The 26,670-nt window shown below is 60.2% G+C and overlaps 1 protein-coding gene and 1 long non-coding RNA gene across 3 annotated transcripts in view; one reads left to right on the plus strand and one right to left on the minus strand.

The window, feature by feature from the left end:
• The window catches only part of SLC9A3R2 (SLC9A3 regulator 2), a 30,676-nt gene extending 5,951 nt beyond the window's left edge, over nt 1-24,725 (minus strand). Inside the window, exons 1-3 of one of the 2 annotated variants that reach the window (XM_035340073.1) lie at nt 24,265-24,725; nt 19,244-19,501; nt 697-873 (exon numbers count right to left, since the gene is read on the minus strand). In XM_035340073.1, coding sequence (XP_035195964.1) covers nt 697-873; nt 19,244-19,501; nt 24,265-24,474 — 645 coding nt within the window. In that variant the 5' untranslated portion in view covers nt 24,475-24,725. Of the gene's footprint in view, nt 1-696; nt 874-19,243; nt 19,502-21,629; nt 21,747-24,264 lie in introns of those variants that run through there. The other variant, XM_035340074.1, reaches the window with a different exon arrangement.
• On the plus strand, nt 13,591-18,387 carry LOC118174622. The gene is made up of 3 exons (XR_004754706.1): nt 13,591-13,762; nt 14,891-14,898; nt 18,373-18,387. It is a non-coding gene; the product is annotated as an uncharacterized LOC118174622 (long non-coding RNA).
• Nucleotides 24,726-26,670: the final 1,945 nt, after the last annotated feature.

Genomic DNA, 26,670 nt, shown 5'->3' on the forward strand with positions numbered 1-26,670 from the left:
CCCATCTGTCTGCACTGCCCAAACCCTGCCCGGAGCACACAGCTCTGAATGGGGGAACTCAGTACTCGGTAAAAACGGCAAGGCACAGACAAGCCAAGGGGAGGGCGATCAGCAGCCACATCAAAAATTCTGTTGTTCAGCAATAAGTGAACAGGAAATCGCTTCCAAGGGCGGTTATTCCCCTAATCTTTCACAATCCCATGCTTTAAGACCTCTCTGCGGAGCTTTTCCCATTTCCAAATGCCCACCCTGCCCAGCAGCACATTGGCTCAGCCGGGTGGCACCGAGCTGCCCCAAGCCCGTGGCAGATGGGGGTGACAGGACAGAAGCAGCCCCCCTGGGTGGCTGGGATGGGACCAGTCCCAGTTGTCCCCACAAAGCCACCTCCCCATGGTAGCACCACCAAGTGCAGGGGGCTCTCTGCTCCGAGGTGGCACCCCCAAACCTCCATCCGTGCCCATCCCTGGGCCCAGCACCCTGCCTGGGCACCAGCATCAGGCTGCTTGTTACAGGGGAACGTGACAGGGATCTCACTGAAAAGGTCAAGGGATGGGGGCTTGATTTAGCATCAGGCATCCCAGCTGATTTGTAGGGTCACGGCACTTCTGCTCTCCCCCTTCCCACTTGCAAGAGGGGCACAGGACCCCAAAAGACCTCCAGGCTGATGGGAACAGTGTGTCGAGCCCCCAGCATTACCTCCACCAGCCGGTCCTGGGGCCGCAGTCCCGCTCTGGAGGCTGGAGAGTCCGGGTCGACCGAGCGGATGAACTGCCCCGGCCGGGACTTCTCGCTGTGCAGGTTGAAGCCGTAGCCATTGGGGCCTTTCTTCAGGTGGCAGAGACGTGGGCACAGCTCTTTCTGTCCGTTTAAATCCTGTTTGAGAGAAGAAGGTGGTAGGGGGATAAAACGTGGTGTTTAATTTATAGGTTCAGGTTTATTCTCAATCCTAACTAAAGCTAACAAGGAAGCAACGTATCTGCGCACCATCCTCCCCTGCCAGCTAAACGGGGACAGGTTAACAAATGAATTTCCTCTCATTGAGTTTATTTTAGAAAACCAATTGTCCAAAACCATTCCAGAGAAATTGAAACAACAAAAAAATGCATTTCCTCCTCCAGCAGCAGCCCAGATAAGCCTGCCCCACCCGGGGGGTGCCGAGCCCCTCCGGGCAGCGCGGGCAGGGCCCGACCCCGTGGCCGGGTGCAGCGCAGCCAGGCAGGGCCAGCACCTTAACCTTGGTTATTTATTTAAGGCAGCGCCGTGCCCTTGGTCCCAGTGACATCGGCACGGCACGCAGCTCCATCCTCTCCCTCCCAGCTCAGGAACCACGTTCCTGGCCATGGAAGAGATGGCTCTGTGCCCACGGGGACAGGCTGGCCCCGCTGCACGGCTCCAGTGAAGGATGTTCCGTCCCTGCCCCAAGCTGTCACACCTGGATGCCTTGTTCCAGGAGGGCTCACCATCAGCAACTAATTACAGAGGGAATCACGCCTCTTGCCCTGCACACACCACCACTGACCATCCTTCCGTCCCAGAATTGGGTCTTGCCTGGCTCTGGAGCTGCTGCCAGCACAGACTCCTTCCCTCGGGGCCACCCTCGCCCTGCCAGCGCATGGGGTTGCCTTTGGTGGCCCCGCTTCCAAGGAACAGCACCTTCCCCAAACATGCTCCTGCCCCTGCCTGCTTCACCAGTTCTCTGCGACCAGCTAAAGAATACCCAGAAATAACTGGGAGCCCTGAGCAGCCCCAAGCTGGGCACGAGGACCTGCAGGACCACCCGACCACCTCGAGCCACCCATCACGGCTGCTCTGCAGCCATCTCCTGGTGGCACCATCGAGAACTTAAGGAAACAGCAAGCTGGGCTGGGCAGAAAAGCCCTGCAGAAGTCACGGCTTTGCAGAGAAGCTGTGTTTTGCAGAGGGGAAGAAAAGCACAAGCCCCTGCACATGGTGCTTTCCCCCCTGGGACCCACAGGGCTGCTCCCGGTCAGAAGGGTGCCTGCAGCGTGCAGAGGCTGAGCTTGCTGCAGGCAGCAGCAGAATGTTAAAGGAGCACGCGAGGAGTTTAGTGCTTCCCCCTCCATCACACGCAAAATGCTTTATGGCTCCGCAGGGTGCCGGGGGAGCAGCAAGCAGCAGGTTTTCCGCAGGCTCACAAGAGCCATTTCTGCTCCCACGAAGGCAGCTGCCCCACGCCAGCCCCTGCGCAGCCTGGCCAGGCAGCAGCTGGGCACACCAACACAGACGTGTCTCGAGCAGGAGCTGCTTCAGAAATAGAATCAGGTTTTCATTTTTTTTTTTTGGTCTCTGGTTTAAGGAAAACATTCCCTGTGGCTGAGTTTTAAATTTGCATTAAAAGAAATGCTGCTCCCCTCCTGCTATTAGAGCTCAGATATTTGTTTTCCAGATCACATTTGTGGTACAATCTCTTAGAACCTTTCATTTAAAATAAAACACCCAAGCAGAAGTTTCCCCAACGTTCCCATCTTGTCCAGAAGGTGCTGTGAAAGCCAGCTCCCAACATCCCTCTCCCCAGGCTTAATGCAGTGGGGAGCCCCCAGCCCCCCTCCTGCCCCCTTCTGCATTGCTGCAGTCCCAAGCACAGCCGCCAGCTCGATGGGATGTAAATAAATACCCCAACACAACTCCCCTCGAGCTGTTTATGAAATACTCGAGCTGGCGGGGCTCACGTCAGGCTGGGGAGTTCAGCGGATGGCTCCAGCACGACCACAGCCTACTCTGTGTTGGGAATGAGATTGCAAAAAGAGCCACGGAGCAACGAGATTGGCCCCGGCACTGGGACGCACGCTGAGGACGGAGGTGGACGGGGAACTCACTTGGGTGCTTCTAGCCATGAAGCAGCTGGAACAGCTTAACCCCACACCCGGGAACAGACGAGGAGGGAGGCGAGCAACCGAGGTCTTGGCAATGCGGCGGCTCCTCGGGGCCCCAGAGCCCAGCTCCTCAAGTGCTCCCAGGCAGGAGCCACCACTGGCAGTGCCCAGCGTGGGCACAGGGCTCGTGTGGGCTCCACGGGCTGCAGGGCCCCGGTGTTTACAGAGACCGACTCTGCAGTACAGCTTAAAAAAATAAAATCAAGGAGGGGGCTGCAGGGAAAGCCTCAATGACCACTGATACACACACTGCAGTCCTCACAGCCTCGTCAGCCTGAGCTTGTAGGGCACATGGATGCTACCAGGACAGGTTCTGGGGGAAAACAGACTATTTCCCATACACTCCTGCCTGGGGAGAAGCTCTCAGCATCAACACCTCGATGCACACAGTGGTTCTCCAAAGGGAAGAGCCACCAGCACAGCATCAGTACGGCTGAGCACAGCCAGCCACCAGGACCCGCGCGTGGATCCTCTCGCTCTGCAGAGTCAGCGAGCCCGCGTTTTCCCATGGCCTCAGCGCAGTTAGTTCACCCTTTCTGTGAACGCTTCCAGCTCGCCTCGTGGAGCTCTTCAACAGCCGGAGAAAACAGGAAATGATTCAACCGCGGAGCGGGGTCAGCGTATCGAGGGCCCGGTGCGACCCCAGGGGATGCACAGGGCTCCAAGCGCTGGGAAGAGGGGCTGCCTCTCTGTGGCAGAAAGGAACGCGCCTAGCATCACCTCTCTGGGCTTAGAAATACAGGTTCTGAGCCATTTTCCTCTTAGCCCATTTTTAAGGGGTCACAGCTTCAGCAGCACTCCGAAAGCACCGAGACAGACACACAGAGTGGCTCCCTGTGCACGCCGTGGCAGCCAGTGGGGTGTCACAGCCAGGCTCAGGGTCACCAAAATCAATCACACAGAAACCAGGCAGGAGAAGACAACTCCTGCAGCAGCTTTTTGGGGGTACCCAGTGCCCCATCCTGCACAGGCTTGCTCTGCTCTCACCGCCACATCCTGAGTTCAAGGCCCTTAACTGAGATGAATCTCAAATATTTCTTTAAAGAAGCAGCCCCAGCATCTGCTGTGAGCAGCACACAGAAATCCTCGGGCAGAACTGCTCATCCCTCTGCAGAGACGACGCAGGGCTTTGGCTGGGCTGTTAAACCTCCCGACTACCGCAGACCTCAGCCATTGGAAAAAGCAGGTCTCTGATCTCAGCTCTGGAAAGCCCCTCTCTGGGACTCCACGAACACCGAAGATCCCCTCGCTGCACTCAGACTCCAGCACATGCTTAAACACTTTGCACTTACGTGCTTTGTTGACACGGAGCCGCCGTTTCTCTTGCCAGCTCTGCTATTTATTTTCTTTACGACCTGTGCCAACGCTTCCCTGGTTGTGTTCTGGGAAGATATTTCCTGAGCTCCCGGGGGGATTTCGCCTTTGTGAAACCCAAGCCCTCTGTCGAGGCACTCCCTGCCACGGCAGTGCGTTTTCGGGGCTCCCTGGAACCCACCCGAGCTCGGAAGCCCCGGGCAGGCTGCGCGGTGCCTTCCCACCCCGCTCCCTGCAGCGCCCACGAGGCTCCGCCGCCTTCCCACGCCACAGCCTTAAGAGCCGGTTTGTGTGAGCGAGGCTCTCACACGTACGGGAGAGCCAACAAAAATTAACTGTGTATTTGTCCACTCGCACGCAATACAGCGATCCTTCTAGGTACCCAGATACCGCGCTGCCCACTGATCGCACACGGTGGACTAACAGGCAGTGGCATGCCGTACTCCCCCCACAAGCATTACTCCACGCACACCCACGTACGTACAGACGTGTACGCGCCCCTAAGTGCTGCACGGACACAAAGCCGTGGTGCTGCACTGGAGCTACCGCTTGAGGCAAATCATCGTCATTTTAGAAGAGGTTTTGGAAACACACTTCAAGCCAGCTCATTTAAAAAAGCACAAACAAAATATGAAATAACAATGAAACACTTCAAAAAAAAAAAACCTGGTTGGGTGTTGCCAGTTCTCACAGTCTCATTGCAGCTCCAGCACTGAGGCTGTCCCTTGAGGCTTGCAGCGCTGCAGCCAGTGGCCATGGCCCCGGGCTCAGTGCCACCTCCATGCGGGTCGCTGCGGTGACCGGGACTCAGGGACAGGTCAGATCCCATTCCATACGGCTGGATGCTTCAGGTACACCCAGCGCAGAGCCAGCACCATAAACATGACCAGCTCTGAATACCGAGGGGTTCTCATGCAGCTAAGGAGTAGGCATCACCTCCACGCGAGCAGAATCCGCCCTCCGAAGTGCCGATGTACCGCGGCACAGCAAGAGAAGCTGGAAAAGGGGCCAAGGCGAGGAAGCCGCTCTGCCAGGGCTGCCTGAACCCAATCCCCCAGCCCCAGGCTCCCTCCCAGCGCACACCCCAGCTCGGGGGCTTCGCTGGGTTCTGGTGCAGCTGAATCAGGCCCAGCCAGTGCCGAGAGAACCGCACCACCTGGACGCGCTCCAGGCTGCAAATCACCCCGCGACATGGCGAGCTTTTCCGCCTCTGCTCCAGCCGAGCTGGAGAAAACACAGGCAGGAGCGTTCCTGCCTAATTTACATTGTTAACATATTTTCTTTCAAGTCGGCTCCCGTGGCGTTTCCTCTCCTTTTGCATGGGGTTTTGCTCAGAAAATGGCTCCTTTGCCTCTCACAGCCCGGGTGACACGGGGGGATGCTCGGCGAGCAGCGGGGCACCGCAGAGCCCCAGCACCACACGGGGAGCACCGAGGGGGAGAAAGCCAAGCAGGAAAGGGCTGGGGCCACAGCACCACCAGAACAACGGCCCCATTGACACCCGCCCGACACGGGCACCCTCCCTTGGCAGTAACAGTTCCATCGGGAGCTGAGCCGCAGGCAGCCTTTAATTGCCACTATTATTACCACCGTTTTCAAAGGCCGCTGCCTTCGCTCAGATGCGGGGACGCACGTAACTTCCCACAGATGCTCACTGCCCTGCTTTGGGACGGGCAGGGGGATCCGCACGTCCCTGCCACGGAAACCTGCTGCCTGCTGTGCTTCAAGGGATGAGCCAACCTGCAGCCCTACTCGCCGTGAGATGCAGGGGTTTGGGCTCGTGCCACAGCCAGGATTACTGCCTCCATTCACCACGGTGCCAGCGATCCAGCGCCTGCTACAGCAGGGCTGGTTTTCATTCCCCTTCCCCCAGGAATGACTCAAGTTTTCCCAGTAAAGCAGCACCAAAAAAAGGGGGCTATTGTAGCCTCGCATCCCCCAGGGCCTGAAGGACCTCGGTGACACCAAGGAGTAGGGAACCACTGGGCGAGGGGGACCACAAATGTCAAAGGCTCCTACAAGCAGCAGGAGCAGTGCAGGGCAGGCAGAGCACCCCCGGGCTCCATGCTGCAAAGAGGCAGCCCTCTGCCCTGTTGCCAGCAGGGATTTGCTGCTCCGCTCTGGGAAACCCCAAGGCAGGATGCTCCAGGGCTCCCTAAACCCACAGACAGCCCCAGGGCCCCACTGGGATGCTGGAGCCCCCCAGAAACCGTGGGGAAGGACTGGGGGCTCCCGGTGAGCCTGCGGCCGCGTGCATTTCACCCAGCTCCAACCCACAGCTCAGAGACAGCCAGAGCCAAGCGTGGTTTCAGCTCCAGATGTTGGTGAAAAGCTATAAATAACGAGGGGGAAGGGGAGGCCGGGCTGGCAGGACGGCAGTCCCACGGAAACTCCAGCAGATGTTCCCCCTCCTCGCAGTGCCGGGGAGGAGCTGGGGGTGACGTGGGAAGGATTTGGGGAGGAAGGCGGCATTTCCAGCACCCAGAGGTGCCCCAGCCACACGGTTAAATTTAAAGGTTCTTATTTAGAGATTTTTCCAGCCGCCCTGATGCTGCTGCATGAGCCAGGAGTCCTGCTCCCCTCTCCCAGGCCAGGAATAACCCCTGGGGCAGGAGCAGCTCAGCCTCCACACAGTAAACAAGCTGCTTCCATTTTTGCACAGCCACAACCCTAATTACCACCCTCCTTGCTACCCAAAGAGGTGCTCTGGCTTAGACACCAGCAGTCAAAAAGAGAAAAGTTCGCTTCATTCTTCCAATAACACCCTGGCAGCTTGACTGACAGTTGCTCCTAAAACTTGTTTTTTTCCAAGCATCTTCTCGGCACCAGCAGCCGCTGCCACCACATCACAACAGGCAGACGAAGTTTTGAGCGTTCCCCAGGGAACGCAGCAGCACGCACGGCAATCACTACCCTGATAGAAAAGGAGGAGCGAAAACTCTTGCCGAGCTGCAACAGAACACCTGGCAGAGCCTGCGATGGCCCCAGACTGTGCCGGGCTGTCTGAGATCCCTCAGCGGCTCCGGGAGGAGTGGGGTGCTGCAGGGCCCCCAAGGGATGGATGTGTGACGGGCACAGCAGCACTGCCGCAGCGTCATGACCCACAGCCCCCCAAGCAATGGCAGAGGGCAGTCAGAGACCTAAAAATACTCAGGCATCAGCACCCAAAATCAGCCAGCTGCCACCACGCAACCTGCGCATGATGAGATGAGATGGAGCAGCGGGACCCCGGAGCATGGCAGCCCCCTCCCTGCCTTGTGACCCTGCCACCCCAGCCAGGCTCCCCGCTGCTGTCGCAGTCCCAGCCGCACACCTTGGTTGTCACCGACCCGAACCACCAGCACCTCCGCTGCCAGACCCAAACGCGAGGCCTGGGCTGCTTTAGAGTATTCAAATCGCTTCCATTATTCCAATTGCTTCAATTATTCAAATTGCTCCAGCTGGGTTGGAGTAATAGTAACATCAAAAATATATATATATATATTTTTTTTTTACAGGGCAGAAGCCATAAAGGATTTGTGTGCTTTTCCTTAAGGGCTCCAGCACTCCCCCCCACATCCCTGCAGCAGCCAGGCGCTGCGCCCTTGCTCCAGGAACACCCAATTCCCAACGGCGCTGGTCCGGGCGCTCCCGCAGCGCAGGGTGCTGAGCACGGCACTGGCTGGATGTGTCCTGCTGCTTTCTCTGCCAACACGCAGCACAAAGGGAGCAAATGAGTATCGCAGGCAAGCTCAGAGACAGCAAAGTGATTCCAATTAGCAGTGGAAAGCATCCAGCCCGGGTACTCAGCAGGACCTACAGCCAAGCTGCAGCTGATATGGTAATTTGGATATTTTCAGCGAGGTTTTAGCTCCTCGGGTCTGCTGCAAACAAAGCATGAGTTTGGAGTGGTGACAGCTGCACGGGGCAGCAAGCCCCCGTTGGGTAACGCTCCCCATCAGGTAACGCGCCCTGTGCCTGCCAGCTCTCGAGAGCAGAAGTGGTGCCAAAAAGCTGCGCTTCCTCAAGAGCGGCAGGCGCTCTGCCGGGATCAGCCCCGGGGCCAGCAGCAACGCGCTCTGCATCACCCCCGAGCCATGCACCACAGCACCCAGGTCCCCCTGAGCCCATGCACCCTTCCATACGTTATGGGATGGTGTGAGAACGGGGCCGCTGCGGCAGTGCCAGGCTGGAGTAGAGCCAAGTCTTGGCCCCTCAGACCCCACCAGAAGCTGTCATCCCCAGAAACTGCCAGGCAGGAGAGAACACGAGCGGGATGAAAAAGGTGGGGAGAAACAGCAGAGCCCCTCTCCATGCTCCCCAGCACCGTGCCGCAGCAGGAAAGAACCCCCCCAAGCACCACGGGGCCTCTGAGCAGATGCTGCAGCAGGACCGTGCCCTGCCTGGTGTCCCCCAACAAGGGCCACACACCCTGGGCACAGCCCCCCCAGGCAGGGCAGCTGCCCCAGCCAGGCACCGCCAGCCCCGCCACGTGCTCAGCCCGACCCCGCGGGGTCCCACTGCTCCCTGCCACCCAGCAGCGGTGCCAAGCACTGCGATCTCCGTGTCATTTCTCAGGAATCCCCCAGCTGGGGAATTTCTCAGTGAGAGGCTGCAAAAGCCAGCCTTTTTTCTTCTTTTTTTTCCCTCCCCCTCCACTGGCGCTCAAGCAGTCCAGGCAGCAAGGGAAGCTCGCTCTCCCCAGCGCACGCATTCCCACCCCCGGCGGGGCTGCAGCCAGGACCAGCACCACGCGCTTGGCTGGAGCAGGGGAGCAGCTGGCCCCGGCAGCGGAGAGAAACGGAGGGAGGCAGGGCAGGAGGGAGAGAAAACGCCACGTGCATGTGTTTGCTTTGAGAGAGACAACTTTTCCAGCGCGATCTGCCAAGGGAACTCGCAGCCGGGAAGCCCGCGTGCAGGGGGAGAGCAGCTATAGGATGACACAGGGCAGCAACAGGGTCCTCGTGGGCTGGGGTTTGTCCGCAAGGAAAAACACGGGATCTGCCTGCTGGAAGCAGCAGCAGCCCACAGAGCCCGAGGGAGCTGCTTGCCTGTAGGTAGGAGGGAAGGAGGCAAGGTGGTCGCTTTGTGCGGGGCTCCAGCTGCTGAGAAGGGGAAGTGTCCTTCCCACGCCTGCCACGAACCTCTCCGGGGCAAGGGAAGGGAATGCCGCTGGGCCACAGGGAGGCAGAGACCGGGAACGGCCTCCCAGGGTCACGGGGCTGCCATGGAGCTGCCCCAGCCGAGTGCTGGCAGCCCCCAGGGGGGACATGCGCTGCTCTGTCCCAAAGCAGAGGCATCACTTTGGTGGCATGTCCCGGTGTCCCCAGCACCTCTCCAAGGGCAGGCCCAAGCCACGGCTCCTCGCTTGCTTACAGCCCGTGAGCACAGGACAGCGGGGGCTCCGGCCAGAGCCACCCCCATAAACCACCGACCACGCGGTATCAGCCTGCCCTTTGGACTCCTCAGCTTCTTGCTGAGGCCAAGCCTTGAGAAATCACCAGATCACTCATTAATGCCGGCCCCCTTCATTAATCCCAGCCATCGGCAGGAACCCAGCCGTACCAACCCAGCCATAGCGGCTTTGCGCTCCCGCTGCAGCGGGGTCACCAGGTGCCACCACCAGGTGCCACCACGAGGTGCCACCTCCACATCCACACCTCCCTGTCCGGCCCCGCCGGTGGAGCAGGGAGAACAGGCGCTGCTCTGTGAGCCCACCACGCCGGGGAGCGGGGAAGTTCAATAGTTTACTACCAATATTTGTCTTGGCCGGTCGGCACAGCTTTCGGGAGGAAACGGGGCGGGGGGAGGGCTCCCAACATCCTCTGCATTCCTTATAATGAAAGTAAAGGCAGTGCTGTGGCACCCGTGCCTGGGGTTAACCAAATGTAAGGCCTTTTTTATTTCAAGACCCTGCAATAAAATATCCAGGGGGGCAACTTTCAGCGAGCAGAAGGGAGTGAGGCACCTCACTCCCGGCTCTCAATGGGACATGCAAACTTCCCCCACCTCCCAAACCCCTGCAACTCAAAGCTTTCACACAAAATCTGCCCTGGACACACCGCCTGGAGCCGATGGCTCCACCAGAGGCTCTCCTTCATACCCATAAACCCAGCCTCTTTCCAGCGTCCATTGCAAAATGCCAGTGCCAGCTCCATCCCATACCACTGCTGGAAATCACAGGATCAAACCAAGACCTGATGCACCGGGGAACAGAGCTGCTTCCCACCCAGCTGCGGGGCTCAGCTCAAAGTCTACAGATTTTAAACCCAGCTCCCCAAAACGGTACAGCTGCAGAAGATGCCCCTTGCTTGCCGCAGGAAGCCAAGCATTTTATCTCCACCAAGGCGTCTGACCATCACAGCCGTGCTGGGGCAGATAAGGGCAGCGCTGGCAAAGCCCCACGTAGCGACCAGCGGTGCCAGGCACATGCAGTAAGGGCACGAGGAATCCCCCGATAACCACTGGAGCCAGCGCAGGGCTCCGGCTGCAGGCACCGATAACCCCAGGGGAGGCGAGCACACAGCCAGGAGCTCTCAGCACCCCGGTGTTTGCCCCCATGCCAATGCCGTCCCCATTTCTGAAGCCCCCCTGCCTGCTTCAGGCCATCCCCACGAGAAGATCTGAACAGAAACAGAAAGCCCAAGGCAGCAAGAAAAGCAGCTGCCCCGGGAAGTCCTGGGCAGGCAGAGAGAGGGGTCTGGGTGCCAGGAAGGCCCAGCACCTGCTGCAAGGAGCGGCACGAGGCAGTTTTTATTCCTGCTTTTGGGCTGCCCTGAGCACCCCTCAGCACAAGGCGGGTCTCCTGCATACCCCATCCCTGGGGCAGACCCAGCCCCAACATCAACACAAACCCTGTCCTCATAAACAGCCTCCAGGCAAGAGCGGGGAACTTTTCCAGGCAAAGCAGACCATTCATCCTTCTTCGAACTAATTAGGGCTTGTCTTAATTAAATCCCACTAACCATGAACAACTGCAGGGCCAGAATTAACTGCTTTACCTGGGATGCCCTCTGGCTGCTCAGGCGGGACAGTCAGCACAGAGCGAGCCAGCGGGTGCTGCAGAGGGGGAGCGCTGCCTGTGCTGGGCGCAGGGGACGAGGTGAGAGCGGCCGGGGCTTGGCCGAGGTGACCGAAGCCCCACAAACCAGACCCTGCACCCGGGGATGGCCCGGCCACATCCCCTCCCTGGTGGCCACGGAGCACCTCGGGGCAGGAGGTTAACCCGCAGGGCAGCAAGCGGGGATTAGCCCGCCCGCCGCCTTTTGTGCCACTCATTTCGTTAAGGGGATTAGTCCCTGTAAATCCATAAGAGGGTTTAATGACATAACACCGCGGGGACTCCTCCGGGTCTCTGCAGGCAGCGAGCCCTGCTTAACGGGATTTGCAGCAGACAGCACTGAAGGTCTGCATCCTGACCCCACCAACTCGCTGCTGCCCCCGTGCCCCGTTCCCTTCATCCACCCACTTCAGATGCTCTCCCACAGGTATGCAGAGCCAGGGCTCGAGTGGCAGCAGTACCAGCCACGGGGCAGCACCGGGCACAGCTCAGTGCCATGTCCCTGGGGAAGAGCCCCAAAGCCACTGCTGCAGCACCAGCACCCGTAGGGAGACACCTTTCACTTATGGATAAAGCTACTTTGAGTTTGGCTTTCCTGGAGTCACTGCTGACAGATACCTACATTTACTCGTAACAGACTTGTGCAGGGCTTTAGTGGGAAGAGAGACATTTGGCCAAAAAAACACAGCTCCAAGTCTGGTCACGGTTTAAGCGTACACAGCAGTCGAACCAAAACACTCAGGAGTGCAGGCAAGAGCAGCAATGAAATTAAATTACAACGTGGAACTTGCCAGAAATAATTATGTCTACAAGTTGGGTTTTAATTCCTTAGTTATAGAAACGTGTGGACCTGGAGAAGCCCTTTGCTGATTAAGAGTTTAATTTTCTCGCTCATATCCCAGCCTGGAGCCTCCCGAGACCACTGCTTGTAAAGCCTCCATACCTAGAGACAACGCCAAGGACTGGGAGCCAAACCTGGCTCTCTTCAGACCTTAACTTAGCGTGCCAAGCTCTCCTGTAATGCTGGGCAAGCCGCTCAACCTCTCAGTCTCCCTGCCCAAAGAGCAGGAAGGACACGTATGGAGCGAGGCAACACCACAGCCATCGCATCTCACTTGTGTGCTATTACAGCTGCAATCAGTGCAGGGATATTGCCTCGTGGATTAAAGAGAGCTCTTTAAAAGCTCGTTTGGAAGCCGTGTGTGCCCGCCTGACAGCTGGAAGCCGCAGCCCCTTCCAGCCCAGGAATGTGCACCGTGAAGGCAGCGCGCACACCGCACGCTCGCTCCGTGTGCTCCCACTCCCCATGAGCGCTGGTGTAACCCCAGCACCTCACCCTGCACCAGAGCTGCCCCACGCCTGCTGTCACCTCCAGTCCCCAGCCATTTTTCAGCCCCCCACGCTGGCTCTGCACAGAGCATCGCCCATGGCAGCACCAGGGCTGGAGCCAAGCGCCTCCAGGCCCAGCCACCTCGCACTGCAATCCTTGACAGAGATGACTGGAACCATGTGGTTCCCACGTGAATTTGGGTCTTGGGAACAAAGAACAGAAAACAAAAGCCACAATGTTTTAAGGTGCGAAAGCTAAGGCGCTCAACACTTCTGAGCTTCACAGAAATAAAAGCATTTTCTTAGTAAAAAGATCAGTTTTCGCACCTGAAAACAAACTCATCACAAAAAAAAGTTTGACCCACAGATTTCCAGCCCCGTGGCTGAAGCCACCCATGAGCTGCTGCACCCCATCACAGCCATCCCTCAGGAGCTGCAGCCCAGCCCCACGACAGGACCACGAGCAACTCGCCAGGACAGAGCAAAGTCACAGCAGAGGCGCTGTGCAGCTGCCAGGGCGCATGCAGAAGGTCCAGATCCTGCCAGATGATTTTTAATTTATTTGAAAGCATTTAATATTTGTACTATTGAACAGAACTATTAAACGGCTGGCGCGGAGCCCGCGAGGAGCAGGGCTGTTATTAAAGCAAGCTGCTCGAGCGCATCCCTGCGAGCAGAGGGGGGCCGGGGCTGGCTGCACCAGAGCAAGCTGCATTCTGAACTGCTCCCATTAACACTGGGGTTTTTAAATCATTTTGAGGGAAAGCTTTTGATTACCCAGAGATGCAGAAGGGAATATCATCAGCTGCAGTTCATCTCCTCCGATGCAGCAGGGTCACATCTCTTGGTGTCAGTGTCACTGCTCTGCAGCCAGGCAATGGCTGGGAGGCAGACACCACCCACCGGGAGGTGGCAGGTCCCCAGGGGTGACCCCACTGTCCCCTCATGAGGCCAGGCATCCCTCAGGAGCACGTGGCCCCAGGAACAAAGACCCTTGGCAGGGCGCAGCTCCTCCCGATGCTAATCTGCCTCCCGCTCCCTTCCACTTGCTTTGTGTTTCACTAAAAATATCCCACGGAGGAAGTTTCTGCTGCGGGGTGGATGCTCTCCTCCAGGGAGGGGCTTCCTGCACCACCCCACGTGAAAACACCCCCCGGTGAGCTCCTCGCCGGGACCCAAAGCCCCAGTGAGCCCCAGGGGGGGGCTCCCGCCCACCCCTTCCCTCGGTCCCACAGCCCAGCTGCAGACCCTGGGTGCTTTGGGTGCTGGGTCACAGGCACAGCCCGCAGGAAAGGAAGCATTTGACATCCAAATGTGTGCCCCCAACCCCTCTGTCTGTGAGGGACCAGGGTGCGGAGCCAGGGCTGACCCTGCGGAGAGCCATCTGCGTCTTGTGGTGCTGGGGAGTGCCCCCAGGACAGGAGGAGCAGGATGAGGCTCAGACCCCTGGTGAGAGTGCTGCAGGGTCATCAAATCTGGGGCTCCAGCAAATCCCACTGCACAGGCCATATTGCTACACCTGGCTGAAACTGATACCAAAAGAAAAGTTAACAGACTGATGATATATAACGGGGGAGCAGGCTTGGAGGCACAGGGCTGGGACTGCCCCTGTCTGCAGCAAGGCAATGGGACCAGAGCCCCCAAACAGCACAGACCCCAAAATGCCCTGCACCACATAGAGCTGCAAGAAACGCATCCAACTCCTGCAAAGGTACTCTGCAAAAACACAGCTTTCATCCTACTCCTTTTAACAAAGCCCCAATGTCCAGGACCAGAGAAAAACAGTCTGAAAATTTTGATTATTTGTGCGCATTTGCCCAATCCCCATCTCCAAGTCGCTGCAGCTGCTCCCGTGCCCCCCTCACCATCCTTGCACCGAGTCCACCCGGCCCCGCGACACTCGATGCCGGCGAGCCCGGCGCTATCAATAATGCAGCGGGGTCAGCGCCAGCGCGGGGCCGCCGGCTTCCCCGTGGCTCAGCTGCATGCCAGCCTCTGCCTCTCGGATGGGATTAAGGCCCTAATCCTAAAAGAAAACCCAGCTTCAGCTCCTTGGGCTGGGCTCCAGCTGTGGCAGAGCCCTTTGCCCATCCTGCACACCCCAGGGTGCTGCCTCCCTGCCTCCTTTTGGGCATTTTCTCCTCCGCAGCAAGGGCTGGGGAAGCTGTGCTCCCATCCCAGACCCTGGTCTGGGCACAGCAGAGCAGCACCCAGCTGCTGTGGGCATCGCTGGGCGGCAGCTCCTGTACAGAAATGGCTTTGCAGACTTTTTAAGAAAAAATAAAATAAAATGGATGTATGCCTGCTTGTTCAGCCAGGCTGGTGGCATACACAGGGCACCCTCTCGGTGCTCCCTTTTCTGAGCCACACGGCTCAGCTCTGGGTGCTCCTGCTGCCAGGCTGCACCCCTGCACCTCGCCAGGCTGGGACTGAGCTGCAGCCTGCAGGGAACCCAAACAGAAGGAAAGCCACGACTACTGCAGTGCCCACAGAGAGATGCTGCAGGAAGAGCAGGGAACAGGGCCGGGATGCAGCCACAGCTCCCCAGGTCCATGCCAGAGAGTTTATCTGAGCCTTGACCCGTGCCTCAGCCCCGAGCAGGGGAACCAGCAACTCATCCTGCTGTCCCCTCTGGTCACAGCCAGCCCCGGGGAGCACAGGATGCTGCAGGGAAGTGCTTTAACTTAAACCACGAATTTATTTATTTTTTTAAATTGCATAATTACTGCAGACATTTCTGCTCATGTTAGGTTTTATTACATCTTTGTGGTTACTCTACAAGCCCTAAATTTTGGGCCTCAACTGAGCTGGCAAAGCTCTCCCAAAACATCTGTCCCGAGTTATTCCTCTTCCAGCGCTCCGGCAGAAAGCTGGCGGCAGGAGATGTTGCAATGCCAAGTTTTATTTGCAACAGAAACAAAGTTCTTATGCCTGACCCGAACAGAACGGTAAATATTTACTGCCCCCATGTCAGTGCTGCCCCACACCTGCGGGTCCCCGAGCCCACGCACTCAGCCCTGCTCCGCCAGGACACGGCGCGGCCGTCCCCAGGTCCCTGCGGGATGGGCCCGTGGCACGCACCAGGCTCAGCTCCTGCTCGCTGTCACAAAGCCCCCCCCAGGAGGGTCTCCCATTTTCCTGCTCATTTTATGGCTCGTGGTTCTTGCCATGCTCAGGCAGGGGCCAAACAAAACCCAGGCACTGATTCCCCCATGTTAAAGTTCCCGGCACAGGAGAAGAGGCTGCTTGAATCCAGAAGCTACTAAACAAGATGCGGGTTTGTTTTCCCAAAGATGATAAATGGCAGTCACCGCAGTCCTTTTGCATCCCCAGCCCCCAAATCGTGCTTTGGTGTAACCAGAACAACAACACGGGGACTGCATCACCCCGACTGGCCCTCCAGGGCCTTGCTCTTGTTTCTCCTGCAAACACAGCTGGAGCACGGCGAGGCAGCAAGTCCCAACAGGAGCAACCCCCCAGGACGCTGCTAACGAGCACATCGGAGCTGCGTGGCCATAACAGGGACCCAGGCTCCGCTGGGCAGTGCCCCTGGGGAGCAGCAGGGTGAGCCGGGCCACGGGCAGCCCCAGCCCCCAGCTGCCCGTGCCCCACGGCACACCAACAGCCCGAGCATTTCACACCACCACCAACTGCGCCGTCCCAAAGGCACCTTGGCAATAAAAGCAGCTCACAGAGGAACGCAGCACCCAACGCACCTGAACAGCCCGAGCAGAGCTGGGAGCTGCACTGCCCTGCACCACAGCGTGCCCACTGCCTCCAAGACCCCACGAGCCCTGAGAGCAAGGGGACATGGGGACAAGGAAGCACAGGGACAAGGAAGCAGCACCAGCACGGCACGTTCGTGGGGCTCAGCCCTTCTGTTGGCACCGCTGAGCCTGGGTCACAGCTCACCTCCCCACAGGAGGCATCGGTGCGGCCAGCTTCGTTTGCCTGCAGGGCAAATTGCATTGCAATTTAAGGCAGGAATGTTAAAGACAAGACTTTCAGAATATTTGGGTACTCAGGTGTCCCCTCCAGCATGGGGGACACAAACTGAGCTCAGGGCAGCAGGATGGGGCCCTGCAGACCCCGCTCCCAGAGCCACGAGTCCCCGGGTGCCAGGGACAGCAGCACTCCGATGGACGCACGCTGCTGGCAGCCAGCCCTGCTCTCAGGGCAGGCAGCCTGATTTTAAATACATGCTGAATTATTCATCGCGCTACAGTGCTTGCTGGAGGCACAGGGTCCTGGACACCGGGTTGCTGCTGGGGCGCACGTTAACCTCCCTGCCCAGAGCCACTTCTGGCTCAGAAGTGGAAGGCAGCAGCAGGGGGAGGCCGGCAGGGCTCTGCCCACTGCATCGCCTCCCCGCTGCCCACGGCTCGGCCACCCCATGCTGCCAGATTTCCCTCCTCTTCCTTTCAGTTGCTCCTTGCTTTAGGCTGCACCGAACAACCTGGCATAAAGCAGAGCTGCAGCCTTTACATGAACAAATGCCACCAGCGCAGCCCTGTCCTGCCCCAAGCATCAGCCCCAGTCCCCACAGCAGCAGGTTGAGGCCATGGGTCTGCAGGAGGAGCAGAGCTGCCATCTCTCCTCCTTCCCCGGAGGTGTTCAGGGAAGCGACACAAAAGCACCAGCCCAAGCCCAGCTTCTCCTGGTGCTGCTGAGCCCAGCACCAGGTTCCCTGGTTTAGAGAAGTCTCTAATGGGACCCAGCTGCCACGGCCCCACAGCAGGGCCATCAGCCAGCACCGGAGGGCTGAGTGCTGCAGGACACAGGGTGCAGCCATCGCTGCCCTGGGCTCCAGCTCCTTCGGGACCCAGCAGGATGCCCACACCACCCAGACCAGGCACCTGGGGCAGCTCTGCCTTGAAGCAGGCAGTGCCACAAGGCCCAGGAGCCAGTCCTGCAGCTCCGGCCACCCGCAGCCCCAGCGCAGAAGTGACCTTGGGCAGGAGAGCCCGCAGCACGCAGCTCTTCAAAGCGCTGCCGCGGGAGCAAAACAAACGCAGAGCTGCTGCAAGCACCTGACGGGCTCAGATCTGCTCAGCAGCCCCACAAACAGCCCCACTGCCCCCATGGCTGGGCATCAGCCCCAGGACAGCCACCACCGCTGGGGCACCCCAGGGATAGCCTCACCTCAGAGCAGCCCCATCCTGAGCTCCCCCCACAGCCCCATATTGCAAAGCCACTGCGGGTCTCTTTGACCACTGCATCTGCTGGATGCCAGCGCTGGCACCACTAGCCCCAAAGGCAGCCCCAGGCTGTGCGCTCCCCCTGGCCAAATCCCACAGGTGCCCCCCCTCGCACCTCCAGCCCGCTTGGCTCTCCCTGTCCCACCCTCTCCTTGGAGGGAGCTGAAACCCAAAGGCCGGAAAGGACCGGCCCGTTCCCCGCGCCCGACTTCCCGTCAGCACAAACTGTTGGATTTCACCCAGCTAAAGAAACAGAGACAGGATAGGAAACCCCCAGCCCGGGAAGCCGTGCCCAGCCGCTCCCACCACGACCCCGCTCCCCCCGGCCCCCTCCCGTCCCTCTGGCTGTCCCAGGGGAGCACAAGCCCCCACGGCGCTGACCTCCATCCTCCCGCAGAGCTTCAAACAGCCCTCACATCGCACAGCCTCCAGCCCGGCCTCCCCAGGAAGGGCGGCCCCCCCAGGGCAGGCACACCCCTGCAGGACACGGGCAGCCCCCGAGGGAAGGGCTGCAGGCAAGACCCCCCCCCACCCACATCGCCGTGCCTCCTGCCCCACGACAGCATCACGTCCCACTTCCACAGGGGGATTTCCTCAGCTGGGGGGCTCCTGTACTTGGGAGCAGGGAAAGCCTTGCTCCAAGCAGAGCCCTCCCCAGGTCCCACGTCAAGCACAAGCCCCAGCTCCAGGTTTCACCCCTGGGTGACTCAGGTGGGTGCAGGATGGGGACAGCCAGCGGCACGGCGGTGGCAGTAATGTCTCGGTCCCATGCTGCTCCTGCCACGCTTGCACCCTGAGCGAGGAGGGCGCTGGGCCGAGCACGCTGCCTATCTGCGAGTGCAAGGCAGCGCCGTCACCGCCAGCCCAGCCCCAGCAGGGAGCCAGCCATGGAAACTGGACATCTTCCACCTCAAATTCTTTCCTTTTTGGAAAGGAGTTTACCAATAAAAGGCACTTACTGCAGAATCACAGCCCAGACCCAGGCCACTTGAAAAAGAGCTAATTTCCTTCCTATTTAAGCAAAAAGCTGAGAGCACATTCAACCAGATGTTCCCTCCCTCCTAGAAATAACGGAGGCAGCAGGGGCTGATTCACCAAGGGCAGCTCCACCAAGCCCCCAGTCTGTGCTGCGTGTCCCTGGGGGCCGGGGACACGGACCTCAGCCAGGCCCCATGGGATACTCATCCCCAGGGCTGGGTGACCCCCTGGGCCCCCTGCAGCCCCTGTGACCCTCTGGGAGTGCAGGGAGGGAGAAGCCAGCACAGCACCCAGCAGCCGATGCTGCTTCGAGCCGAGAGGATGAGGCCACAGGGCAGCTGACCCCCAGCTCCAGGACACACACCAGGGTCCCCGAACCCAACAGCCACATCCAGAAGGTTTTTCTCACGGGAAGCAAGCCGTGCTTGGAGAGGGAGGTGCTCCCAGGGCGGCCACATCCTGCCACCCAGCACCGCCAGCTCTGCGCTCACCTTCCTGCTGCCGTGCGAGGAGAAGCTGTGCGAGTGCCGCTGGAGGCTGCCCCCGCTCAGGTCCAGCTGCGGCTTCCAGACCTCCCCGTTGTCACTGCCCACCGACTTGGTGGGCGAGATGCCAGAGCCCAGCAGGACCCCACTGTGCACCATCTCCTCCGTGCACGTCAGGCGCAGGCTGCACAGGTACTCGTCCGTCTCCTTGTCCACCACGAGCAAGCGAGTCTCTGTCTCCACGGCTTTGATGCGCTGCACAACCTGCAAGGGAGGGAGGAAAACAAGTGAGCAGAAACCCAGGGACACCCCCAGCTGGGACAGGAGCTGCACCCGAGGACCCCCAGCCTCCCCCTGCAGCTTCAGCCTTCACCAGGGGCTGGTGACAGGGAGAGGGGCAGATCTTTGGGGGGGGGGACACAGGATGGAACATCTGCAGCCCAAGGGGACAACAGCAACAACTCCTTCCAGCCCAACCCAAGGGACAGACCTGCCTGGGGCAGCTGCACACACATCGCCTGGCATCACCCCTCTGCCCAGAGGCCACACACTGCACGCCGAGCATCACAGGTCCTGCTGCCTGGCTTGGTCCCTCCGAGGGGGAGCACGATCTGTCCCACAACCTGCCCCGCACACCCCCCTTCCCTTTATCTGGGGCTTCCTTCTCCCCCCAAACCCAGGGGCACAGCGGAGAGCCAGGGTACCCCAGGAGGCACTGCGAACCAGCACACACGCAGTGCCCCAGTTGCTTTGCGAGGCTCTCCCCTCCTCAGGAGGATTTACAAAAGAAACAATCTGATCTGCATTCATCCTCTCCTGCGCTACCGGACAGCGGAGATAAGAGAAACCAGCACCAGGAGCTGGGCCCGTCCCTGCTGGTATCCAGCTCCAGGCCCAGCTGAATAGGGGCCATTGTCCTCACACAGCCTCGCTTTTTTTTACATTTTTTTGTGACTGCAGCTCCTCTGAAAGGAGCTGGCGGTGTCAGCCCAGCAGGGAGGAAGGGGAGAGCCGGGCAGTTTGCACGTGGGAAAGAGGAGAGCTGCGCTCAGCAGCCCCGGAGGAGCCGGGCCTGGCACGTGAGGGGCACAGCACAACGGGGTGGGCATGGGGGCAAACCGAGGACATGAGCGAGGGGCAGAGAAAGCCTCTGGGACCCCCAGGCAGCAGCCTCAGAGGACTGGTTCCGATGGGGCAAACACCTCCCTGCACGGCCTTCATCCCAGGGATGAAGAGGATGGGTCCTGATGCTGCTCAGCAGCCGTCCCCAGCTGCAGGGGGCCGCTGGCCACCGCTCACTGCCCCGCAGCCCCACACGTGCTGGGAAAGCCCCGAAGCAGTGCAGGCTTCCTTACGGCACTCCTGCTCTGATCTAGGTCATGCCGGCCAGACACGCTGCAACCGCCAAGGTTAGAAGTGACAAATGAGCCTAATGTGCAATTAGCTAGCATTTATTTACTCCCCTGCAAGCTCCATTCAAGGTCAACAGACCCGGTATCTGCAAATGAAAAAAAAAAAAAGCAACCAAGAGGAAATTTATAGACTGCAGACAAGGTGGCCTGTCCTCAACAAAACCAATCCACCAAGCGCTGAAGCCCTCCAGCCCTGCGCCAGGCGGCAGCTTGCCCAGGGCTCCCATCCATAACCAGCCTGAAGGGTGCTTCTCCGCCGAGCCCCAGAAAATCCATCTGCTCCTTTTCACATCTATTTATAAGCGACATCAAGCGACGCTGCTGACACCGGCAAGGCAGCGCCTGAGCAGAGACACTTCTCCAGAAAGGGATCTGGGAGCAGGAGCGGCAGCACCACGGGGCTGCCACCAGCATGGGAGCTCAGTGGGGCTGGGAGCGGGGCCGGTCCCTGCAGGCACCACGTGCAGGGGAACTGCAGGTGCCAGAGCGTGTTCCTCAGAGCTGCTGCACAGAGCAAAGTGTTCTCCTTTTGGAAAGCCCCAGCGCTGCTGCTGGAGCTCAAGCACTGCACAAGCTGCACCAGGCTCAGCTGCAGTCAGCACTTGGGGGCTCACACCACAAGACGCCCCCATTGAGCTCCCAAATCCTCCCAAACCAACTGCAGCATCGTGACAGCAGAAGAGAGAGGCAGCAGCAGCACCCTAACACACCGGTACCACAACACACTGGCTATGGCACGGTGGGCCCAGCTGCCCCCCAGCTCCACATGGGGACAGCAGCAGTGGAACAAGCACCCCCCCAGCCCTGCTCTGGCACTGCCACAAGTGCTGAGGGCTGTGCTGGGACACAGAGCAGGCACAAATCCCCCCCTCCATGCTAGGCCTTGCCATGACAAGCCACCTGGGCAGCGAGGTGCTCTGGAGATGGAGCAGCAGGGCTGAGAGCAGAGCAGCAACCAGGTGCAGAGCCCAGTAACCTACCCGCCTCCGAGCCATGGCCACCACCTCACTCGCAGCTTTTCTGAAGGCAACTCAGCCTCCCCGACACATCCGGACCTTCCCAGCGCTGCTCCCAGCCCCACATCCTCCGCGACTCCACCCAGACCGGCTCCCACCCCGGCTGCACCAGCAGCAGCCTGGCAGAGCCCGCTGGGCCCGTCCACTCCAGCAAACCCCAGCTGCCCGGGAAGGAGACCCACAGAGCTGCCGGGATGGCGCAGTTCCCCCCTCCTGCTCTGGATGTGACACCTCCACCCCTGCACAGCTCTTGCATCCCCACGGGGGACCTGGAGGCTTTCCCGCATCGCCTTTTAACAGCGACACCTGGTCGCCTTTACGCTCACTTCACTGGTGCGGACACTTGTAGAAGAAGGGTTCCCAACTGAGACCTCCCCAGGTACAGAGACCACCACGGCACAGCTCCCCATGGAGCCCCGTGACCGGGCACCGGGGCTGCTCCTGGCCGCCAGCAGCACGGCTCCACCAGGAGCCCTTAGCTCCCACCAGCTGCCAGACACACACGTGTCTCACACGCAGCCCCCAACTCTGCCTTCCCTGTGGTGTTTGCCACGCTGCAGCTATGCCATGCAATCAAAGCACAGCTTCTCCACGAGACAGGGCTGACCCAAGGCAGGCTGTCTGCAGCAGCTCCCCCCAGGGCTGCAGGGCTCCAGGCCAGCAGCACCCGCTCTTACACCCCACGCTCAGCACCCACTGGGTCTGGGCACAGCTCGAAGGCAACACCGAGCTGCTCTGCCCACCTGTGCCCACCCACCGGGGGGAGGCAAGCGAGCAGCCTGGACACGGTTCTCATCCCAGATGGGAACAGGACGCCCTGAGAACACGTCCCGCCTTCGCTCCTTGGGGAAGGCCAGGGAAACAGAGCACAGACACAAATATCATCAACTTCAGCCCGAAACATAGTTGCACCAAATAGCAAGGCCTTGTGCGCTCCCGGCTCCGTCCTGCCACAGCTTCAGATGCGCACAGAGAAGCGCTCATCCAAGGACAGGGACTGTAACAGCACGAGGAGGAGAGGCCATGGCAAGCCCTGCTGCTCTCAGGCAACATCTGAGTGCCACGGCATCACCCATCCCACAGCATGCCAGTGCTGGGCATTTTGCTGGGGAAAGACTTCTCCCCAGCTGGGTTTTGAGGGAAGACAAAGGACAGTCCCAAAGCAGGTCCAGGGCAGGGCTGCTCCTGCCCACACGCTCAGACATTGATGACCCCACAGTGGGAGCACTTCAGGACAGCGAGCTCCACAACAGCCTGGGTGGGATGCTCCATCCATACTCCATCCCATCTCACAGCAGGCTCAATCCTGCCTCTGACAGCTGGAAATGGAAGAGGGAAAATCTCTCCCATTTCACTTTACCTACAAGACCCCCCGCACATTGCAGGGACACGTGCTGCTGTCTTGGCATTATCACTCTCTCCCCAGCATCCGATTTTCAGCGGGGAGCTCTGCTGGCTTCCAGTGGGGGAGAGCAGCCCAGCACTCTGCCCAGCTAGATCAAAGACATGGATCCTCCTTCAGTCACATTCAAGACAAACATCAACTTTTAAGGAGCTGGCTGAGATCATCAAAACAAGCTAAATTAGCATGAGAGCCCACCAAACCCACAGAGAGGAGCCCACAGGGCTTTCCTGGAGTCACCTGGGCTGGCCACGATGCCCTGAGCACACCAACATCCATGCCAGCAGGGGAAACCCAGAACCCACACACCCCCAAAACACCGCTGGGGCTGCAGCCTACACCAGCCACATCCCTTCTTGGCCCCGATAAAGCACTGGCAGCGGGTGCCAGGCGCACGCTTTAAGTTACTACAACACTACACCCCGCGGAGCCCTGCGGGCCACGAGGCAGATGGGCACACTGGGTGCTGTGCCCCTGCAAGGGACAGCAGCTCCAGGCAGCCCGGAGCAGCCCCAAGCTCACTGCCTGTTTTCTGGACAGGGCTGTTTAACAACACGAGTTTTGATTTTATAAACAGAAAAGGACAAGGCCTGAAGCACGCAGCTTCTGCAGCAGAGCTGGGAAGCAGCTCACTTGGATCCCCCCCAGCTACGGCCACGGTCTCACACCAGATATTATTCCCCCACGAGCTCTATCTCACTTAAGCCAGTCAAACTGCTGAACGCCTGCGGAGCTTTATCAGTAGATTTTGAGGCATCCTCGCCCGCTCCGTGCTGCAGAAGGAGCTTGCCCAAAGTGGCCGAGAGAACACAGAGCAGAGCCGGAAACACAGCCTGGCTCTCCCGGCTGCTTTTCGCCAAGGATTGCATAACGCGGCGGTGCCCAGCCGTGCCCCAGCACCTTCGCCTCCCCCCCCCTCGCCCACCCGGCAGGCCGGGGGCATCCCTACCCCAGCCCTGCACGGCAGGGGCACGGCTCGAACACCCGGCTGCTCCGGGGGGGGGGCGAGAGGCTGCAGTCCCCCTGCAGATCTGGCCTGGCACCGGGGGGCACCCAGCGCGCCCCAGCCCCCCGGGACCCTCCCTTGGGGACATTTTGGGAGCTCCTCCCCCATCCTCCCCGCCCGGCCCGCTCGGGGAGACCAGCACGGGGATGGGTGCAGGGCTTGGGGGGGCTGCGGGGGCCCCGTGCCCGGACCTGGTGGTGCGTCTCCTGCTCCACGTTGAGCCCGTTCACCTCCACGACGCGGTCCCCGGCGCGCAGCCCCGCCGCCTCGGCGGGGGAACCGGGCTCCACTTTGCGGATGAACTGCCCGCTCTTGCCCTTCTCGCCGTGCAGGTGGAAGCCGTAGCCGTTCTCCCCCTTCAGCATGTGGCACAGCCGCGGCTTCAGCTGGTCCTTGGCCATGGCCGGGCCGGCGGAGCGGAGCGGAACGGAGCGGGGCGGGGGCGGCCGCGGGGCCCTTTTATGCGCGGCGCGGGGCGGGCGCGGGGCGGCGGGGAGCGGAGGGGCGGGACGGGGCCGGCAGCGGGGCCGGGGCCGGCTCGGGGGCTGGGGTTTGGGCTGGGATTGGGGCTGGGATTGGGGCCGGGGCTGGGGCTCTGCGCAGCGCGGCCATGCTGCGCGCTGCCCGCGGCGCCGGGAGCGAGGCGGGCGGGGAGGGGACGGCGACCGGGGACGGGGACAGGGACGGGCGGGGAGAGGCGGAGCCGGAGCTGGGGACGGGGACGGGGACGGAGCGGGCGGAGCCGGGAACGGGGCTGGAGGGAACCGATGGAGCCTCCCGGGGCCAATGGAGCCGGGGCGCACGGAGCGGGGATGCCCGGGGCGCGCCGAGCGGAGCCGCCCGGGGCTGCTGGGGGCTGAGCGGGACCCCCCGGTGCTGAGCGGGACCCCCCGGGGCTGATCGGAGCCGCCCGGGGCTGCTGGGGGCTGAGCGGGACCCCCTGGGGCTGAGCGGACCCCCTCGGACTCTGCCCCCCGTTGCCCCCACCCCCGGCGCAGCACAGAGCCCCCGGGCTGCAGGGATCGGGACCCCCGAGGGGCCAGGGCCGGAGCCCCGCAGCCCAGCCCGGCCCCGCAGCCGCCCCCATCCCTCCTTCCCCCCCCCCCCCTCCAGCCCCGCGAGGAGCACCCCAGCATGGGAGGGAAGCTGGAGATGAGCCCCTGAGCCTGAGCTGCTGGGGGAGATTGGTGCAGAGCGGGGAGGATGCAGCCCGGCCGCTCTGCCCACCCTGCCACAGCCCGTGGCTGTGGGGAGCTGCAGAGCTCTCAGGGGGCCTCTCTGATCCGGCCAGGCTGGCACTTGTGGAGCTGCCAGCCTGATGTGGGCATCCCTTCACGTGGAGGAGCTCAGAAATGGGGCACTCAGCTCCTTCGCTGAGGACCAGCCCCAGGGCCAGATGCCACAGGCCTGTCCTTCCCGCGTCCCATTCACCTCAATTTCTGCAGGGCACCGAGTTCTCCCGCAGTGATGTCCCCAGCTTGGTACACATGTAACTTCTGACAAATGTTTTGTGTCCCCCAAATGCCAGGCCACAGGGACAGGGGTCATGAGCTTGCAGGCCTGCAGCTCCAGGCCGTGCCCTGTGAGCGGCGTTCCTGGCAGGAGAGCCCCTCGTTGCAGGCCCTGTGCCTGGCTGAGTGGCCATCCAGGTCCCACTGTGGAACACGCTTGCTTTGGTGGAACAGGGAGATTCCCATCTTTGCCCCTTTGCATCCCTGATCTTCATTTCCTTGAAATCTTTTCAAGGAGGAAATGACCCCGATTAGTTGTCCCAGAGCTGGTGCTGCCGTGTCATGTTCCCAGCTCACAGGTTTTCTAGCTCTCCTCCGCGGCATTTCTCCTGCCCCAACTGCTTTCCTAGCAGATTTTTATAGAGCTGAAGCAAGTGCCGTGGCCAGCTAGAGGTGGTAAATGCAAATCTCCAGAGGTGAATATTGATTTGCTTTTAATTTGCAGTCTGCTTAAAATCAAATAAAATTAAATAAAGGCTTCCACTGAAGTTCTGCGTGAAACCGCTTTTCAGCTGCAAGGTGTGGGACCCAAAAAGATGCTTGCTGACATGTCTTCACCGCTATCCTGGAAAAAAGGCACTGCTGTTCTCTCCGGGACTCCCCACCCCCGTTTCCTACAGGCAGCCTGGGCAGCGGGGTGGTGCACACAGGAGGGGCGGCTGTTGTGGGGCGCAGACCCCCAGGACCCCCGGTGGTGGCACGGCCCCCCAGGAGCTCTGGGAGCCGTGGGTGAGGTCGCGGTGCCAGCTGCGCTCTGCCAGGTTTGCTCCCTGCGGCACCGCAGAAGCGCCGAGCCCTACGCAAAGCCTGCGGTGACATGAGAGGAGGCCGGCGAGTCGGGGAATTCGGAGACCATTTTATTTGCTGTATAACATAACTACTCCCCTGAGCCTCTTTGTGGAGTCCTGAAGCTTTTTTTTTATCAGGCTAGAGGAGTGCGAATAATTGATTTTTCCACTCAGTGGCCAAACCAAAAAACTGGAGGGAGGGGGAGAGGAGAAGGAATTGTTTCAAGTTGATTTGAACAAAAAAGTTATTCTTTTTATTCAGTGCAATAAAAGCACAAGGGAGAAAATCTTTTGGGTG

Source organism: Oxyura jamaicensis, chromosome 14 (assembly GCF_011077185.1).
Source record: "Oxyura jamaicensis isolate SHBP4307 breed ruddy duck chromosome 14, BPBGC_Ojam_1.0, whole genome shotgun sequence".
Taxonomy (NCBI): domain Eukaryota; kingdom Metazoa; phylum Chordata; class Aves; order Anseriformes; family Anatidae; genus Oxyura; species Oxyura jamaicensis.